Source organism: Zalophus californianus, chromosome 4 (genome assembly GCF_009762305.2).
Source record: "Zalophus californianus isolate mZalCal1 chromosome 4, mZalCal1.pri.v2, whole genome shotgun sequence".
NCBI classification, from domain to species: Eukaryota; Metazoa; Chordata; class Mammalia; order Carnivora; family Otariidae; genus Zalophus; species Zalophus californianus.
This window is the reverse complement of record NC_045598.1, coordinates 146,813,462-146,829,122: the sequence shown is the minus strand read 5'-3', so window position 1 is coordinate 146,829,122 and position 15,661 is coordinate 146,813,462. Positions and strand designations below refer to the sequence as shown.

General features: G+C 33.8%; 2 protein-coding genes across 2 annotated transcripts in view; one reads left to right on the top strand and one right to left on the bottom strand.

Moving 5' to 3' along the window:
* Positions 1-7,579, top strand: part of C4H8orf88 (chromosome 4 C8orf88 homolog) — a 35,323-nt gene extending 27,744 nt beyond the window's left edge. Inside the window, exons 5-6 of the mRNA XM_027570783.1 lie at positions 5,932-6,038; positions 7,441-7,579. Of these exons, the coding sequence (XP_027426584.1) occupies positions 5,932-6,038; positions 7,441-7,464 (131 nt within the window). The 3' untranslated portion in view covers positions 7,465-7,579. The remainder of the gene's footprint in view (positions 1-5,931; positions 6,039-7,440) is intronic.
* Positions 7,131-15,661, bottom strand: part of NECAB1 (N-terminal EF-hand calcium binding protein 1) — a 189,368-nt gene continuing 180,837 nt past the window's right edge. The window contains exons 11-13 of the mRNA XM_027570771.1: positions 15,222-15,299; positions 14,046-14,137; positions 7,131-10,933 (exon numbers count right to left, since the gene is read on the bottom strand). Coding sequence (XP_027426572.1) covers positions 10,908-10,933; positions 14,046-14,137; positions 15,222-15,299 — 196 coding nt within the window. The 3' untranslated portion in view covers positions 7,131-10,907. The remainder of the gene's footprint in view (positions 10,934-14,045; positions 14,138-15,221; positions 15,300-15,661) is intronic.

Sequence of the window (15,661 nt, the reverse complement as noted above, 5' to 3'; positions counted from 1 at the left end):
TAACTACTGTCTTTTTAAGTAAATTTGCAGAGTTGTGTGACCATTAACACAATTCGGTTTTAGAACATACTTATCACCACAAAAAGAATCCTGTCCACATTTACAGTCAGGACCCATTCTCATACCACCCAGCCCCAGGCAACTAATATTAATCATTATCTCTATTGATTTGCCTGTTCTGGACATTTCATGTAAATGGAATCATATAAATAAATCTTTTACATATGACTTCTTTCACTTAACATAATGTTTTTCAGGCTCATCTGTGTTGTAGCACTAACCAATAGTTCCTTCCTTTTTATTGCTGAGTAAGTATGTTCATTGTATGGCTATACCACATTTTGTTGATCTGTTTACCAGCTGATGGACATTTTTGTTGTTTTCAGTTTTGGAAAGCATGAATAATGTTCCTATGAACATTCCTGTAAAAGTTTTTGTGTGGATACGTTTTCATTCTCTTGGGTAGAAGTGGGATTACTGGGTCATATGGTAAATGTATGCCTAATTTCATGACAAATTTGTTCCAAGTGACTATCACCAGCAATATCTGGAAATTCTAGTTGTTTTTAGTCCTTGCCAACACTTAGTATTGACAATTCATACGATTTTTTAGTTATAGCAATTTTTTTTTAAAGATTTTATTTATTTATTTGACAGAAAGAGACATAGCAAGAGAGGAAACCCAAGCAGAGGGAGTGTGAGAGGGAGAAGCAGGCTTCCTGCGGAGCAGGGCGCCCGATGCAGGACTCGATCCCAGGACTCTGGGATCATGACCTGAGCCAAAGGCAGACGCTTAACGACTGAGCCACCCAGGCGCCCCTAGTTATAGCAATTCTAAGAGGTCCTGGTTTCCAAAGTACTATAAACCCAGCAATTTCATTACTGGTTTTTTACCAAAGAGAAATGAAAAAAATGTATCCACACAAAAACTTATATCCATTTTATCCAAGTTGTCAAATGTTGGCTTATAGTTATTCATAGTATCTCTTTTTTTCTATTCAACATCTGTACAATCTGTGGTCAACCCCTTTTTTTTTTTTTTAAATTATGTATTTTAGAGAGGGAGAAAGAGCCGGGGGCAGGGGTGCGGAAAGAGGGGCGGAGGGACAGGGTAGAGAGAATCTTAAGCAGAGCCTGACATGGGGCTTGATCCCATGACCCTGAGATTGTGACTTGAGCCAAAACCAAGAACAGGACACTTAATTGTGCCACCCAGGTGCCCCTGGACAACCCGTTTTTGATCCTTGGCATTTGTTTTTTGTGTTCTTTTCTGCATCAATTAATCTAGCCCAAGATTTGTCAAATTCATTTCTCTTTTTCAAAGAACCAGCTTTGGCATTTTAATTTTACATATTTTCTATTTTGGTGATATCTACTTATAAATTTTTTTCTTATACTTAAGGTTTAGTTCTTTTTCTAGCATTTTAAAATGGATTGTTAGGTCATTTGTTGTAGATATATTCTTATAAGAATTTATAAATTTCTATTGGAGCACCGCTTTAGATATACTCCACAAATTTTGGTGTCGTCATTCACTTTAAAATAGTTTTAATTTCCTCATTATTTTATCTTTGACTTGTGAGTTATTTTAAAGTATGTTATTTAATTTCTAAGATACTTGAAGTTTTTCTGGATTATAGATTTCTTAACTTTGTTATCAGAGAATATAGTCTTTATGATTTCAAGTCTCTTAATTTTTTTAGCATTGTTTTATTGGAACACAATTGACATATACATTATATTAGTTTCAGGTGTACAACATAGTGATTCAAAATTTGTATATATTGGGAAATGACCATTTCAATAAGTCAACATAACATCTGTCACCATACATATTTCCAAATTTTTTTTCTCCTGTTGTACTCTCTTGGCACCTTTCATATGTGTGGTACAATATTATTAACTACAGTCACCATGGTGCATATTATTCCCATGACTTACTTATTTTATAACTGGAAATTTGTACCTTTTTACCACCTTTCCCCACTTTGCATGTGTTCCACCTCCTGACTCTGGCAACCTCCAATTTGTTCAGTGACCTTAGTTTTTCTTTAAGATTCCACATATAAGTGAGGCTGTGCTGTATTTGTGTTTCTCCATTTGACTTCTTTCACTTAATACCCTCTAAGTTCATCCATGTTGTCAAAAATGGCAAGATTTCATTCTTTTTTATGGTTGAGTAATATTCTAGTGTGTTTTCTTTTCTTTATCCATTTTCTTTATCCATTCCTATATCAGTAAACAAGTTGTTTCCATACTTTGGCTATTGTAAATAATGCTGTGGTGAACGTGGGGGTACATTATGTTTTCGAATTAGTGTTTTTGTTTTCCATGGGTAAATATCCAGAAGCTGGATTTTATATTTCTATTTTTATTTTTTTTGAAGAACCTTCAATACTACGTTTCATATTGGCTGTACCAGTTGACATTCTCACAGACTGCATGAGTTTCCTTTTCTCCATATCCTTGTCAATGTTTGCTATTTTTTTGTCTTTTTGATAGACTAGCTATTTTGACTGGTGTGAAGTGATAGCTCATTGTGGTTTTGATTTATATTTCTCTGATGCTTAAATATTGAGCATATTTTCATGTGTCTTTTTGCCATCTGTATGTCTTCTTTGGAAAAATCTCTATTCAGGTTCTGACCATCTTTAATTGGATTTATTTTGGTGTTGAGTTGTAGAATTCTTTATATATTTTAGATATTAACCCCTTATCAGTGTATCATTTTCAAATATCTTCTATTTGGTAGGTTGTCTTTTAATTTTGTTGATTTCTTTTGCCTTGCAAAAGCTTTTTAATTTGATGTAGTCCCAATTGTTTATTTTTGCTTTTGTTTCCCTTGCCTAATGAGACAGGTCTAAAATAATATTGCTAAGACTGAGGTCCAAGAGATTACTACCTTTTATTTTATTTTAGGAGTTTTATGGTTTTAAGTCTTACTTTTAGCTCTTTCATCCATTTTGAGTTTATTTTTGTGTGTGGTATAAGAAAGCAGTCAAGTTTCATTCTTTTGTATATTGCCATCCAGTTTTCCAGCACCATATTGAAGAATTTTTTTTTAAAAGATTTTATTTGTTTCTTTGAGAGAGAGTGGTCAGAGTACGCACGGGGGGTGGGGTGGTGCTTGGCAGAGGGAGAGGGAGGAGACTCCCTGCTGAGTGGGGAGCCTGACGCGGTGCTCAATCCTAAACCAAAGGCAGACACTTAACCGACTGAACCACCCAGGTCCTCCTTGAAGAGACTGTCTTTCCCCATTGTGTATTTTTGACTCTTTATCATAGATTAATTGACCATATAAGTGTGGGTTTGTTTCTGGGCTTCCTATTCTGTTCCATTTGATCTCTAGGTCTTTTTCTGGAGCGGGTACCACAATGTTTTCATAGCTTTCTAGTATAGTTTGAAATTGGAGTGTGATTCCTCTAGTTTTGTTCTTTCTTCAAGATAGATTTGGCTGCTCATGGTCTTTTTTGGTTCCACATGTTTTAGGATTTTTTGTTGTTGTTGTTCTAGTTCTGTGAAAAATGCCATTAGTATTTTAGTAGGGATTGCATTAAATCTGTAAATTGCTTTGAGTAATGTGAACATTTTAACAATATCAATTCTTCCAGTCCATGAGCATGGAATATCTTTCCATTTATTTGTGTCATCTTCAGTTTCTTTCATCAATGTGCTATAGTTTTTAGAGTATAGGGTTTTTTATCTCCTTGGCTAAATTTATTCCTATTTTATTTTTCTAATGCAGTTGTAAATGGGATTGTTTTCTTAATTTGTCTTCCTGTTAATTTGTAATTAGTGTATAGAAACAATAGATTTCTGTATTTTAATTGTATTCTGCATCTTACTGAATTCGCTTAATAGGTTTTTTATGGAGTCTTTAGGGTTTTCCATATAAAGTATCATGTCATCTGCAAATAGTGACAGCTTTACATCTTCCTTACCAATTTGAATGCTTTGTATTACTTGTCTAATTGTTGTGGCTATGATTTCCTGTATTATGCTGAATAAAAGTGACAAGAGTGGATATCCTTGTCTTGTCGGATATCCTTGTCTTGTTCCTGATCTTAGAGAATGGAGCACTGGGTGTTATATGCAAGCAATTAATCAGGGAACACTACATCAAAAACTAATGTAATATATGGTGATTAACATAATAAAAAAATTAAAAAAAATAAGCTTTCAACTTTTACCATTGGGTATGATTTTAACTGTGGGTTCATCCTCCTTGTGTTTTATTATGTTGAGGAATGTTTCCTCTGTACCCACTGTGACCTATTTAATGTATAGTTGCATTTAGTTTGCTAATATTTTGAGGATTTTTGCATCTATGTTAATCAAGGCCTGAATTTTTTTGTGGCATCCTTTAAGAAAAGGATGTATCAGGGTAATGCTAGTCTCATGAGTTTAGAAGAGTTTCAGAAGGATTGGTATTAATTCTTGTTTGAATGTTTGGTAGAATTCGTCTGGTCCTAGAGTTTTGTTTGTTGGGAGGTTTTTGATTACTGATACAATCTCCTTACTAATAATTTGTTCAGATTTTCTCTTCTCTGAAAATGTCTTTTAACCTCACATGACTCAATCTCACACGACTACCCTTTACTTCAGATGACAGTTGCAAGTAGTAGGTCCCCAGATATTCAAAACTTCTGTCCAACTTGGCTATAAATTAGAGGTTAAGTCTCCCTTCTTGGTCTTGATCATTTGCTAGAACAGCTCACAGAACTTAGGGAAAACTAACACTTAACCAGCTTATTATATAATAAAAGATACAAGGATACAGATGAAGAACCAAATGAAGAGATACATAGGGCGAGGTCTAGAAGACCCAAGTGCAGGAGCTTCTGTCCCTGTGGAGTTGGGGCGTGCCACCCTCCTGGTACATGGATGTGTTCATCAACCCAGAAACTCTCCAAACCCCATACTTTGGGGATTTTTATGGAGGCATCATCATGTGGCATGATCAATCATTAACTCAATCTCTAGCCCTTCCCCTTCTAGGAAGAGGTTGGGGGTAGGACTGAAAGTCTCAATCTTCTAATCATGGCTTGATCTTTCTGTTGACCAACCTCTGTCCAGAAGCCCACCAGAAGTCACCTCATTAGAACGAAGGTCATTTCTGTCACCCAGGAAAATTCAAGGGATTTAAGAGCTCTATGTCAGGAAGTAGGGTCAAAAACCAAATACTAGAACAAAAGATGCTCCTAAGTACTCTTATCATTTAAAGAAATTACAAGGGTTTTAGGAGCTTTGTGCAAGGAACCAGGGATGGAGACCGGTAGATATTTTTTTCTGTTTCACAGTACGGGATTCTAGCTTGTCAGTTCTTTTCTATTAGCACTTTAAAGATATTGCTCTGCTGTTTCTGGCTCAGCAAGTGATCTTTTATGGTGACAGTTTCTGATGAGAAATATGCAGATTTTTGAAGCATTGTTTTTATTCTCCTTTAAAGATAAGGACCCTGTCTTGGATCTTTTTCACCATTACCTAGCACATCTCTGATGTGTAGATGTACAATAAATTTTTCTTGAATTTATTTTGATTGTATTACATCTTAAGCCTTTCTAGTCTTAATTTACTTATTAGGGTTCTATTTTGGCAGGATCAGAATCGTCCAACATGTATTATTGCCGTTAAACTTTATAACATCCCTTCACTAGATATGAATAACCAGATGAAAGAAACCATGCATTACTGATTTTTTGAAATGTTTCTCTCCCATTTTTCCTTCGTTATCTGGCTTCCTTTCCATGTAAAAGGAAAAAAGGAGGCAGTAGATACTTATCAAAATTATTTGCTTCTCTTCTCTTTTGCACAGAAACTCATTTTATAAAATAATGGACTATTAAGGGACATTCAGAAAACAATGAGCCAAAAAGTGTTCTGCGAAAGTTCTTTATTTTATAACATTAATCTTATGTTTAATATCTATAGAGAGAATTAAATACAGCAGAGATTTCCTGTTGAAGCTCTCAAGTGTTTCCATCTGCAGAAAAAAACCAGACTTTCTGCCTGATCATCCCATTGTACTTCAAAAACCAGTAAGTAGTTCTAATTTTGTATTAACTCTAAAATATTTGTCTTTAGTATTTTCACTGGATTATCTCCCTAGATTTTAAATCTTATTGTGGACTATAATTCAGAAAAGTAGGTAAGTCTAAATGTATAATATAACCAATTACTCTTAAGTAATTACCACGCTGGTCAAGAAATAGAATGGAATTTTAAGAAATATTTTTTCCATTGAAAGATAAAGAGCCTCAGAGTTGTATTGTTTTTCATTTAAGTTCTATAATCCATCTGCAGATGATTTTACTGTATGATGTAAGGTAGGGGTCAAGTTTTATTTTTTTCTACATGGATATCTAGTCATCCTAGCAATATTTACTGAAAGGACAGTCCTCTGCCACCTTTGCAGCAATATATGTGTGGTCTGTTTCTGGGCCCTTTACTCTTCTCAGTTCGTCTTTTTATATAGTAAAACAAGTCACCCCACTTATTCTTTGGTGTGTTTTTGCTGTTCTTAGTGCTTTATATTTGTGTCACTGCATCAAATTTCATCAAAATAAATACACCTCTTTTAGCACATTGATTGGAAACTGACAGGAGTTTTGGTATCAGGCTTGGGTTCAAATTGTAGCTTCACCTTGTGTTCTAGTGTACCGCTCAAACTTAAGTCACTTAACCTTGAACCTCAGTTTTGTGATTGCCGATGAGGTTGGATAATGTATAGAAGGACTTGGATAGTACTTAGCGTTCTCATTATGCACTTAGTAAATTGTCTATTTCCATTTTGACTACAATTTAGAGTTTCCACAAACTTTTTTTATATGGGTAAAAGTATTCTATTGAGATGAACTCAGAATATAAGTATGCTGAGAGTGGCTCAAATAACATACCACGCGTGCTCTCCATTTTTGGGATTTCTAGCCCTTTGGAATACAAAGCCTCTTTTCCTCTTAAAACTCCCTAAACTTGTAGAACCTTTAAGCAGAAATTTAGGTTTCTTTCATAACCTCGCACACAGGAATATTTTATCATGAAAAATGTTGATGGGAAAATTTTCCCACCTTAGGAATCTTAGGAGTATGTATGAATAAATTTAACTTGAGTGCTATATAAAATATGGCCACTTTTTCATTTGCAGACTTATTTCATCTCTTTTATTTTGTAAATAAAATTTTGACATATTATTTTGAACACGCCAGGTACCACAACAACAGAACAGGTTTGGAATACAATCTAGTATATTTAAAAATGAATTACATATTTTTCAAACATAGAACTGTTATGACAAATTCCAGTTACTTTAATACTTTCTATAGTAACATGCACTTAAGATCTGTAAACACTTAATAGGATCACAGTATTTGGTTTGATTAAGTAGTAAAAACTGTATTCATTCAAATTAATTGATAAATTAACTTTTCTTCTATGTTACAGGAAAACCACCAAAGTTTTAAGTAGCATTTTAAGAACAGATGAATTTGAAGATAAAGAATTATTCGTTTTCTATTTTGGACACCTGCAAATGAAGTGGATCTAGTAACGATAACTGTAATGGACTGTGACAATTCAGTTTATTTTTAATTTTGATGGTTGGGTATTTGGTTTCTCCTAAAATGAGAAAGATATTTTAAACTATAAAAATTTTTCTAATCAGTTTCAGCTTTGCAGGTAGTTTCCTGCATAAATTGGAAAGTAACACTGGAAAGTAAGAATTTGGTTAGTAAAGTGGGAAAGCTGTATTTATAATTTGCATGCTACTTGCAATTTTTTGTTTTTCATCTCTTGTAATAATGGAAATGTAAGCTGTAAAGATTCTCAAATATATACGCTATGATGTATATATGGTACATAATTTCTTGTTGCTTTTAAAGTTGGCTTTTGTTCTGTATTCCACTGATTTCCTACCAGCACTCTGAAAGGATCTTCACAATCTCTCCAGAGGCTTAAAACAATGCATAGTTCTCAATGACAGGAAGGAGAATATTTTAATAGGCATCTCTTTAGTCTCTAGGTTTTTGATAAAATTGTTTAAGATTCATAATTACTAGCAGAGATTGACAGTTTGGAAACAATGAAACTCAAGGTGAAAAATAGCTGCTACTTGTTGTCTCTAATCAGACCCCATGAACAGAAAAAGTTGGGCAATTGCAAAATTGATATTTCCAAAAGAGGAAAAATTTAGGCATTTGCAAATAACTGAGGTATATTAAGTTTCAATTCTATAATTTCTTATGACAAGAACATGTATGGATGAAGAATTTGGGGGCTAAACTTTTAGCTCCTAGAAATTTTATATAATCTCCTGCATTTTGTCACTCTGGATGTTACTAATGAAAAAGTTTCTTCCAGCATAATGTCAAAAAAAAAAATGCTGATTTAAAGGTAAGTGTAAACTCTCCCTACTTCTATTCTCTCAGATCCCCAGGTCTACTGGCAAGGCATTCAAGACCATCATTTAGCAGAAAGTTTATCATAAACTGAATTCTGAACTCCTAAAACCACTGGTCTTTGGGCTTGTTACCTGGATTCAAGCTTTAGTCCGTGGTAGGCTTCCCATCTTGGTCTTTTAGTACACTACTTTTCATTACTTTGTCCCCCAGAAAATTTTTTTTTGTAAATAGGGAAAAAAATACAGTAAAACCATAAATATATGGGTTACTTAAAAATGATACATTTAAACCTAGGGCCCAGATTTTTCATTTATTTTTTTGTCCTGTTTTCCCTTTATATTACTGTAGATTCCAGTGTGTATATATGTATATATATACACACACACAATTTATGCATAATTTGTATAAGAGCTGGAGCCAGTATTACCATAATTAAATTGGTTTGCTTTATTATTTACCTATTTTCAAAGTTTTTTTTTTTGACTCTAGTTAAAAAAACGATGATAGAACCTATTCCAGTTTGGAATCTAAAGAGCCCTTCCGCTCAGCACTGTTACTGAGGGCAGAAATCTTTTTAAAGTCATACCACCATTGTACTTTGGAAACTGCCTCACACTTAAAAAGACTTAGGAACTTTCTGAATCTAATACTGAAATATGTCTTGATTGGCTATAATTTGTATTTTTTGAAACCATTCATAACCAACCCTTTCAAGAAGAGTTTTATGTCAAAAGTTACTGTATATAATCAGAGTGAGATTGCAAAGACTGTTTTATTATCTGTTTGCCTTTGTACATATGTATAGCTTGTTTGAATAATCATTGTACATCTCCATTAATGTTCTCTGCTTTGTATATAAATTAAAAGAGTTTAGCCAGGTGTTGTTTCATAGTGTTTGTCATCTTTAGAAATGACCAGAGACAGACAGACAGATATATATACACACACACACACACACATTTGTGTGTGTGTGTGTGTGTATGTCAAAATTTACTGCCCTTGTCTCGTAGAAGCTATGAAAACAATTTTTACTTAGATGGATGAGGACTGAGGGGTATACAAAGGTACACCTTTGATTGAAGCTAATATTCCATAAATTCGTTTGAGAAAATATTTTAGGTCAAATTTTATATTTATAATTTAGTTCAATCTTCTGAGTTTTCCCAACAGTAAAAAAAAAAAAAAAATTAGTTTTTCCTTGAAGACCTGTGGTTTCAAAGGAATTTGGACTATAGGATAACATGGTAACAAACTTCATATGCACTGGATTTTTATTAGCAGCATCTATCAGAATACATTTTATTAAAAATATATGAGCTTGTATAGCAAATATATTAGGTACACAGAACACACCAACTGTTCTGGTGAAACTAGAATTGTCATTCTAGTGTTGAAATTGGAAAAAAGTTTTCTGTCTAGTACCTTCCCTATTTTATTACTTAAAGTTTTGTGCTTGTTTTATATTTCTTGTTTACTTAGGTTAAAATTTTATTATTTAAATATTTTGAAATTATTTAAATGCAAATGTCTATTTTTCGCAAGAAGATTAGTCCTCTGGATCATATGCCAAAAAATTTGAATCAGATTTTCTCAAAGTAAAATTCTCCCATTTTCTTGATTTGTTGAACTTACATATAAGGGAATTATGATGCTAATAAATGATATAATGGTGTTACAGTACTAAATGGTACCCTATCACAGAATTGTTCACTTGTGAAAAACCAGTTTATAACCTGATAGGTATATAGAGTCTATAGATTACAGCCAAGACTGTTGTATGCTCATGTATTAATATTAACATTTTTTTTTTTTAGCTTAAACAACAGAAAAGTGTTTTCTTACAGTTCTAGAGACTGGAAGTCCAAGATCAAGGTGCTAGCAAGGTTGATTTCTTCTGAGGCCTCTCCTGGCTGGCTGTTGGCACCTTCTTACTGTGACCTCATGTGACCCTTTCTCTGTGCACTTGCTGTCGCTCTCTCTGCACATAAGGACACCATTTTGGGTCACATATTAGCTTTTTCAGTAAAGTGAATACTCATAAGATCATGAGTTGGGAATGGAGTGAGCACTACCAAAGAATAAACTTCATTCACAGAAAATCAGTTACTTAAAAATGACAAAACACTGATTTAACCTTGATAGTTTATGACAAATCTACAAAAGCTATATCCTATGCAGTGATACTCTAAAAGTTTCCACTTCGATTATTTTTTATCATTTCTTTTTCACAATTTTTTTCCTTTATGTGTACTTTTTTTCACATATTAGGATTTTGCCACTAAAGGGTTTTAGGTTACAATGTAGCAAAACAGCAAAAATTGAGAGTAGTGAACTTCAAAAATTTAGCTAAACTTCACATGAAAGATATAGAAGACATTTTAGAAGAGTGCACATCTTTAATATATTAAAAGTATAGAGTAGATTAGTAACTGCAGAGAATTTTCTAATTCACATTTTAGATAAGAATACTTGTTTTGCACTTGGAACCATAAAGAAAATGTCTAGGAACATCTAGTTGTTCAGGATCCACCATGAAGCTGAAAAGAGAAAAACAACTATTATTAAATGAAAATAATTGTCAGGGTAAGTTAGTTCAAGGTGTAATCATTCTTAAAGAGACTATTTTCTCTCACCTTTAGTCTGCATAATTATCTTTCAAGTTAGTCACTATTTCCTGTTTGAACCAAGATTGAACTCTTCCTATGCAGTATTTGTACCAGATCTTTTGGCACTTGGTCATAGTCTGTTTGTTAGGTATGAATGGAGCTTATCTTGGTAATGAGATTATAAATGCCCTGAAGATGAAATCATGTTGTTTTTATCTACCCAGTACTGGCAGCAGTTTGGGAATGTAAGATACTTTTACATAACAATTTCAGAAAAATTGGGTATAAGCACGTGGATGTGTTTTAAATATTTTTTAGTATATATTGTAAAATTGAAAATGTTTTCCCTAGTGAATATAAATATCCCAAAGACAAATCTGTGGCAAAGAAGTAAGACTGGTAGAATGCTGTGAGAAACAGACAAATGGAAAGGATTGAAATTTGTTTGCAAATCTATTTGAGATATACTGGTTGGCAATAGGATCTTAACTTTCTGGTGTATCTTCTTTTCTCATAGCCAAGGCCTTTCTCATTTGCCAAGGGATATTCTGCTCCACAGACCGAATTCTTCATATTTTGGCCTGGGGGTTTTATGATGGCTAGTGAGCCTGTTTGGCTGTACTCCATTATGTCTCATTTGAATGATTTTGATATTTGAGAGTCCATAGGAATATATTTCTTAAGATGTTTCTTAGGTAAACCACTTAGAAACTTAATAAAAACAATCTTATCAGAAATCATAATTTGTGAGTTAAATTAAAAATACAAACCTACCCATCTCTGTATAATAGGTATTTTTTTTCAGATTTTTATTTTAGGTCTAAATATGTGCAGCTGAAATGCTTTTGTTTTTATTTTAGCCTTCATATAACAAAATTCGTAAGACTGGTTACTAAAAATATTAGAAGTCATATGGCCATTAAAACTTTAATATTTATAAGCTAATTCCAGCTGTTTGTGCAGAGAGGTGTGTCTGCTGTTGCAATTTATAAAACTTTCACATTAAAAAAAAAAATAGGATGTCCCAAATAGATGTTAAAAATCTTGAGATTTAAAAAACTGTTAGAAATCAAACCTGTCTTGTCTTTTCATTCTTCCAAATTTCAGTGGTCACTTTTGAAATTAGATGTGATAAGAAAATTAGGGTAACAAAAGCATTAAACTGCATTGAATTTGGGTTCTGAGAATAAGAACTGATCCAATATTATTTGTGCCCAACTTTTCTCTCTAAATTAGGAAATGCTGTGAGAGAGAAAGAATAATAGAAAAATTTCAGCCATGTTAATGGCTTCCTTATTTGAGGATTAAATCAGAGATATTCAGCAAGAGAAATTTTGCAAGTCCACAATCCTGTCCTTAAGAGCTAGAGTAAGTACCTAAAGCTCAGGCAGAGATGATAGGTCTGCTGACTGGAAAGCATTCACACCTGATCTCCCCCATCTCGCCTACCTTCAATTCCAGAATTTATCTTTTCACTTTCCATTAAATCTACCCCAATTTTTAAATTCCTACCACTGTATTAAAACTGTTCTCTTGAACAGTGACCTCTTGTCAAATCCAGTTTTCAGTCCCATTCTCTTCAGTCCAACCCCACTACACAGGCCCCTGACAAGCACTGTGCATTGCACGGTTATTTCTCTTTTGGTTTCCTTGCTTATCTACTACTCTGATTCTCCACCTCTGAGTGGTTCCCCTCTGTCTCCTTAATAAAGGAGGCTTTTCCCTCCCTTTTAAATAAAGGCATTTTCCTAGGCTTCTGTCAGGTATTTTGTTCTGACCTATACCCTTTCTCACTAAATCCAGGCTTCAAATATCAACTTGCTGTGGTTAACTCCTGAAAACTGTATTGGCAAGGGAACTCTCTGGGTAGCTCCTGGTTCAGGTGCCTTCTTTTTCCTGGCCTAGATTATTGCCCTACCTGACCAGTCTCTCACCTCTCCATGATACCTTTCTCCCTCCTGCCAATTACTACTGATTAGAGCATTCACTACCCCTCTCAAAAACCTTTAATGATTCCTTATTACTAAGTTTTAACTCATTGTATTTTCAACCTCATTTCCTACACTCTTCTCTCTCTACAGGTACCATATATAGGATAGGCCCTATGCCTAAGTCTTACCTTTGCACCAATGAGCCAAGAACATTTAACATTTCTTGCATTTGTTCATGTCTACAATTTACTTCTAGCAAAGCTTCCTCCATCTTTATTTGCCCAACTCACATTTTAAGTTCCAGCTCCAGAGTCATCTCTTTTTAAAAACCTTAAAGAAGCAAACCGTTCTCTAAATTCACATGCATATTATGACCAGCGGTAACTACTATGTTATGCCCTGAGCTTGTTTTTTTTTCTGCAAGCATTTGTCTTTCCTACTGAACAGAAAGCATTTTATGGGAAGGGACTAAATTTTTACTTTGCATTCTCTCTAGCTCCTGACATAATGTTTATTCAAAATTGGAACTCAGCACTAGTAAGCACCCCAGTATCCCCAGTACCTAGCACATAAAACACTCATTAAATATATTTAATTGGTGACTGGAAGGGTAGATGAACAAATTAATTTTGGTTCTCAATTATCTTAAGCCTTGGCCAGGCCAGACTTCTTAGACAATTTCATTTCAAATTTCTCTTTCCATTCTGCTTTCCAATTACAAATAATATTTTAACAGCTATTAAAATATTTCCAGCATAATTCTAATCTGCAGTCTATAGGTCACACATTTCAAATACTAAATTATAGTATGTTAAAGCATTTGAATAATTGTTTTGGAAATGTCATGATTTGACTCCAGGTTTGTCAGGTTACTGAATATGACAAGAAAATGACTAATATTAGGTTTAATATAGTCAGGAATACAAACAGGATCAACTAAGGAGTAAAGACAATAGAATATATAGATCTCTTATTTCTTCCCCCCACTTTTAGATTTTAAGATCTAATAAAGACAGCGCCACTGATCAAGTTTGGGGGTAAGAAAATACTATCTTTTAAAAAGCAAAAGACAATACAAAAGCATACAGAAGCACTGAAACCAGGGTAATTACCAGGAACTAGCATAGTAGATGTGAGTTCTGGAGTTTCCAAGAAATCCACGTTGCTTCTTTGGAATGTCTTGCTATAATTCGTCTGCAGGTGGCTGTATAAATAATTATAGGTTAAGGTTGTACACTTTTATTACAATCTTTTTAAGTAGAGTGCAACAGAGTTTGAATTCAGTCAAGATGGCAAGGTTTTGGATGATTTGGATTAAGTGTCTGAATATAGACTTCTTTTTATGGTTATTTAGCCTTAAAAGTAATTTAACAATTGTCATCAGAAAAAAATTTCGTATTAAAGACTTTTAAAAACAGAAGAACATTAATTCCCATGGAAAATAGAACAAAAGGAGAAAGACTTTAATTACAGAAAGACGTTTAAAAAGAAGAAAGAATATATTGGCTGTCTGGATGATGAAAAAAATAGGATAGCTAAGGAGAGAGACTATAGATTTTCTCTTCCTAGGGGAAAAAGATCATCTCTCTTAAAGTGTAGGCCTGGAGTACAAAATTGAGTAAGTGGCCTTTAAAGCTCCCTTCTGTGTTTGAAAATCTATTGGTGTCATTATGTATTATAGTTTTAAAATAGTCACAGAAAAAAAACTTATAGGTGAAATATGTATAACTAAATTCCCAGGTATTCTATTACTTGTACAACATGATTTGATACACATTATATACTGCAGAATAGTTACCAAGAGAAGTTGGTTTTTTTATCGTTTCCAGTGTCTTTAATTTCCTTTTTTTGCAGTTTAAAGACATTTAGAAAAATTAAGCTACAATGGTCTTAACCGTTATATATACTTTTACTGTAAAGTAAAATACCACAGAATTTATGAAAAATTAGAAAGTAAAATTATTTTCTCATCCTTCCTTTTCTGTGTCCTTTGTCCACCCACCCTCCTGACACTTCAGACACCCAGGACCCATATCTAACTCTTAGTTGAAAGCATCAGTAAAATGGTTATACTTAAAGTAGGATCATTACCAAAAGTATTTGTGCTTTAAGAAGAAAGTGGTTTCTAATCCATGAGATAAATTCCTAAAAGGGTGGGATTTAGGAAAACGAACAAATGGGACAGATTTTAAGGTGAGGTAAAAGGAATAGAGCTTTTCCTACAAGTTCTAAAAACATTATGTATATTTCCCTCTCCCTGCCCCCCCCAAAAGCCTGTTATTACTCACCTATTCCACACACTGCTGCTCTCCCAAAACTCATAAATTATGTACCGAGATTCATTGGAAAGCTTCTGTATGGAAATACTGAAATGGAAAAGAAAAAGAGTAAGTAGCCACAGGAAATTAAAGACAAGAAGCAAACTAATTTTTCTTTTTTAAAAAAGATTTTGGTTATTTTAGAGTGCGAGCAAGATCGAGTGGAGGGAGAGAATCTCAAGCACGGTTCACGTTGAGCAAGGAGCCCTACATGGGACTTGATCTCATGACCCTGAGATCATGACCTGAGCTGAAATCAAGAGTTGGATGCTTAATCGACAGCCACACAGGCGCCCGAAGGAGAAAACTAACTTTTCTAATCATCTCTGTATGTGGTATGAAACAAACTTACATATTCATATGGGAAACACCTATGGTGCCTGCATGAAAATGAAAGTTTTGTGAAGAAT